The 4,708-nt window shown below is 38.7% G+C and overlaps 1 protein-coding gene across 1 annotated transcript; it reads left to right on the top strand.

Annotated features, from left to right (window-relative positions):
* Positions 1-3,210: 3,210 nt before the first annotated feature.
* Positions 3,211-4,174, top strand: LOC103206642 (olfactory receptor 145-like). The gene is given in 2 exon segments (XM_007952140.2): positions 3,211-3,852; positions 3,854-4,174. Coding segments are annotated over 2 exon segments (954 nt in total). The 5' UTR covers positions 3,211-3,219.
* The last annotated feature ends 534 nt before the right edge of the window (positions 4,175-4,708 follow it).

The following is a 4,708-nucleotide window of genomic DNA, read 5'->3' on the forward strand; positions in this document are numbered from 1 at the left end:
ACCCAGACTAGAGTAGAATTTCTGCTGGTACAGAAGATGTGTGGAAGTGAGGGATGGCCACACCTCCATTTCCCAAGAGTGTGTGGGATACAAGAGTAACAAGGGGAATATCACACATTTCTAGTCATCAACCTCCACTGTGGTTGCTCAAGCTGTCCTCAGCAAGAAGAGCCTATTCTTAGGTTACTATCTGGATGGGAATGCCATTTGCAAATATTCAAAATGGCCACACCCTCAGGACAGCTGACAGTCCACAACTCTGTTTGTTTTCTGACTGACTATTTTCCTTTCTATTCATCAGTCACCAGTTCAATTGTCCATGCAGTACTTGGCAAGTAGAGCCATTTCTTAGGTTGCTGCCCAGATCAGAATGCCACTTGTAGATATTCAAACTGGCCATGCCATCAGGACAGCCAACAGTCCACAGCCTTGTTTGTCCCTTATTCACTGTTTTCATTCAGATTCTTCTACTAGTTGGAGTTTAATCCACTTCTTTAATCCTTTCAAAGCTCTGTGTTCCAGGATTATCTTCCATATTGATTTCACCTGGTCCCTTGTTTCTTTGTTGCAGAGGGTCTGTGTAGGTAGTCCACCTATTCCTCCATCTTGCCATCTTGACTGAAGTCTCACCATTTGCATTTCTTATTGGAGCTGGGATTCTTATGATGAGTAGTGATAAGCAGTACACTTGTGCAACTTAGTGATCTACCAGGAATCATACACATGAATGAGACATATATGTAAAGACATTTTATTGTATGTGTATCTTCACATGCCATGTAAGTTACATATAAATTATATGCATTAGTTTACATTAGAAATAAATAAAAGAAGGAGGTCATTTTTGAGACATTCAAATTTGGGAAGATGACAATGCTGCACAAGTAGAAAATGGCCAAAATAGGTGTTTTTTTTTTTTTTTGTGTGTGTGTGTGTGTGTTTTCTCTTCTTGAACTTGGCTAAGTTATCAGGGAAAATAGCTTTAGAGAAGTCCTGGTTCAGATGATTTTGAAAAGAAGTTGCCATGTCAACGGTCTCTGAATCAACGAGAAAATCCCTTTGAAAATCCTAGAGAACCCCTAATATCTTCTTTGCCTTTGTGTCTCAAGGAGAGCCTGCTCTATGAAGCTTATTTTAATTTTGTGAAAATGAAGTATATTTTCAATTTGTAAATTTGTGCAGTTAATTGGGAACAGGGAGTGGGATTCATTAGAGTCATTTTGGTACATGGAAAATTCCAAGTGTAAGTCTACAGATGAGGCACCATAGAGGAAAGTGAGAATGTCCCCATTGATGTGTTCAGAAATACTCATAAACATACACAAGCCTCTGTGCAGTAGTTTTAGTTGAGTTATCTGGAAAAAAAAATGAACTGTGGCATTTGTGTATGATTTCGTAACTACTCTAAAAGGGCTTCTTCCATTCCCAGAAGCAAAAATATATCTGTCCGTTGGCACACCAAAGTGTAAATTCCTCCAAATAGAGATTTATATTTTGCCTGTGAAATCTGTCATCTTAATATTTAAAAATTCCTGGTAAGGGGTGTAGAGTGCAAGTTGCTACACAAAATTTTATTAGTTCTTATATGAATGAGATGCCTTTCTGAGGCCTGTTTTGACAATGTGTTGAATTTAGAGTAGCCAGGACTGATGTCTGGATACTAAACTGGTTACAACTAATCACCTACATTAAGTCCCTTATGGTTACTTTAAAAACTAAATAAGGCCCTTTTCCTCTATGGAGTTTCGATTTGAATAGACCAGGTGCTGACTCATTCTGGTTAATAGATTCTGGAGCCTATCTGTTGTGTATGTTCTTCACTTTTAAAATGGGGATTAATAGGCCTAATTCATAAGGTTGTTGGGAGGAATAAACATGGTAAAATTTGCATACTGCTGTTGAATCCTTGGTGACAGCAGGAAGGTTCTGTATCAGATACAGTGTTCAGTTAAGTGTTGAATACTTAGTTGCAAATATTTTCCCCCACTCCCCAACACTTTGTCCTTAACTGTGCTGGAAAGACATAACCTGAGTGAAAGAATTAGTCCCTAAAGCCAAGTAAAGCATTATCAAGAATTAAATATTTCTTCTTCCTTAGGACAGATAGTCTCTGGGGCAGTGATCCCAAGGGACCCTCTGTAATTAGTCTCTAAAATTTCTAATTCAGAATAAAACTCTCTATTCCCCTGTTATGCATAGGACTTAGGAAAGGATGCTGTCTCATCCCTGGAAGCTGGACAGGAGTCTCAGGGTAAAGCCACAATCAGAGATCATGTTCTTCAGCTCAGAAAGAGAGACAAGATAAAATTAAGGTTTAGATCTTCAAAATAGAACCAAAAGCAGAGCATTCTGAGCTCAAAGCTATCACCTTCTTTTCACAGGGCATATGAATCTCCATAAAAGAGATGGATGAAAGCTGGTAGAGAACAGCACTTGGGCTCCCAGCTGAAGGAGTGTGAATTCCTTCCAGACCAGTTAGTCTTGCAACAGTGTGGTTAAGAGCTCAAATCACAGAAGCCAGCCAGCTGAGTTCATCTCTGGCTGTAAGAGTAGCACTGAGACTTGGTAAATTTTTCAGGTCCGTTTTCCTCCCAGTGAAGTGGGAATGATCATAATAGTTAATTAACTATCTAATAGTTAATTCTCAGTAAATATTTTCTTTTCCCTTCATTTTCCCCTTCTTTTTTTTCTTTAATATCCTTTATTATTAAAAGCAATGGCTTTTGCACTAAAGGCTTTGAGGTATTTAAGCTAAGCACAATCTTGTCTTTCTACTTTGGCCAGCACTGACCCTAAGGTAGAAGGTAAGGACAGGGTCAAAGGCTTCCATCCCTCAAAATCACTGTAGAGAAGGACCCTACAATTTATAAACTTGAGCAAGTTCTGGAAAGGATAGGAAAAACACAGAAGAGGGCCACAATAAAAGTTAGAAGGCCATCCCACCTCAACTTTGGGGCTCCTCTTCTTACTCATACCAGCCCACACATGGAGGCAGAATTCACACTCAGACAGTTACTGGGATAGTTAAATGCACTTGAAGACCATGAAGACAGATACACAGGTATAAGGAAAAGCCTTACTTTGGAAACAAAAAATCTATTTGTTCAGATACCATTCTCAAGATGGGGAATTGTGTGGTGAATTGTGGTTTGTGCGTGTGTCTTTCTCTTTTGCTCAGTGACTCCTTTCTTTTTACCTCACAGACTCACCAAGAGAAGAATGGCTACTGAGAACTCCTCCTTTGTGACAGAGTTTATCCTGGCGGGCTTAACGAACTATCCAGCACTCCAGATGCCCCTCTTCTTCCTGTTTCTTGGTTTCTATGTGATCACTGTGGTGGGGAACCTGGGCTTGATTACTCTGATTGGGTTGAATTCCCACCTTCATATTCCCATGTACTTTTTCCTCTTTAACTTGTCCTTCATAGATTTTAGTTACTCCACTACCATCACCCCCAAAATGCTGATGAGTTTTCTCTCAAAGAAGAACATCATCTCCTATGTAGGGTGTATGACTCAATTCTTTTTCTTTTGTTTCTTTGTCTTTTCTGAATTCTTCATCCTGTCAGCGATGGCATATGACCGCTATGCCACCATCTGTAAACCACTGATGTACACAGTCACCATGTCCCCCCAGGTCTGTTTATTCCTTTTGTTAGGTGTCTATGGGATGGGGTTTTTTGGAGCCATGATCCATATGGTAAATACTGTATTTCTGATCTTTTGTGCCAACAATCTTGTCAATCACTATATGTGTGATATCCTTCCCCTACTTGAGCTCTCTTGCAACAGCTCTTACATAAATTTACTAGTGGTCTTTATTGTTGTTGCTATTGGCATTGGTGTGCCCAATTGTCACCATTTTTATTTCTTATGGTTTCATTCTTTTCAGCATTCTCCAGATTAACTCCACAAAGGGCAGGTCCAAAGCTTTCAGTACCTGTAACTCCCACATAATTGCAGTTTCCCTTTTCTTTGGGTCTGGAGTTTTCATGTACCTCAAACCACCTTCTATTTTACCCCTTGACCAAGGGAAATTTTCTTCCTTAATCTATACTGTCGTTGTACCCATGCTCAATCCATTAATCTATAGCCTGAGGAATAAGGATGTCAAGTTTGCCCTGAAGAAAACCTTGGGCAGAATAACTTTCTCTTGGAAAAATAGTTGCAATTGAGAAAGGGGATCCAAGGATCTAACCCCTTCTTATAAAACCTCACACTTTTGGAAATTAAAAATATTTGCATTGTGCAAAAGCATAAAAAACAGAACAAAACAAAACAAAACAGCTACCTAGTGCCAGCAGTAAGACTGGATGGCAGGCTTTTGAATCCTGATCTGACTTTTTTTTCTCTTTATGCTAAGATTCTTGCTTCACCTATTTCTTGGATTATTTTATTTTAAATTTTAATTGATCTAGCACATTTAGATTATGAATATATTCACAGCAATTTCATGTAGCTTTTCAAAGGATAATTTTAATATGTAACATTTTGCAAGAAAGTAGGAGGTGAAATATTTGGTTGAGCTGGTCTTGGCAAAATGACAAAAGAAGTGTGTGATATATTTTGCAATTTGTGAGTACGAAGTATGCTAAGTTCCATATAGAAGCAAGCATGGTGCCCACTGATTTGGTGTGTGAATCCTTAGGGGCACAGTATAGTGAATAGAACTTCTACAGAAGAGACATATAATTTTAAAGTGTGTAAAA

The sequence above is a fragment of the Orycteropus afer genome, unplaced genomic scaffold (genome assembly GCF_000298275.1).
Source record: "Orycteropus afer afer isolate SDZICR_OR568_19922 unplaced genomic scaffold, OryAfe1.0 scaffold00325, whole genome shotgun sequence".
NCBI lineage: Eukaryota > Metazoa > Chordata > Mammalia > Tubulidentata > Orycteropodidae > Orycteropus > Orycteropus afer.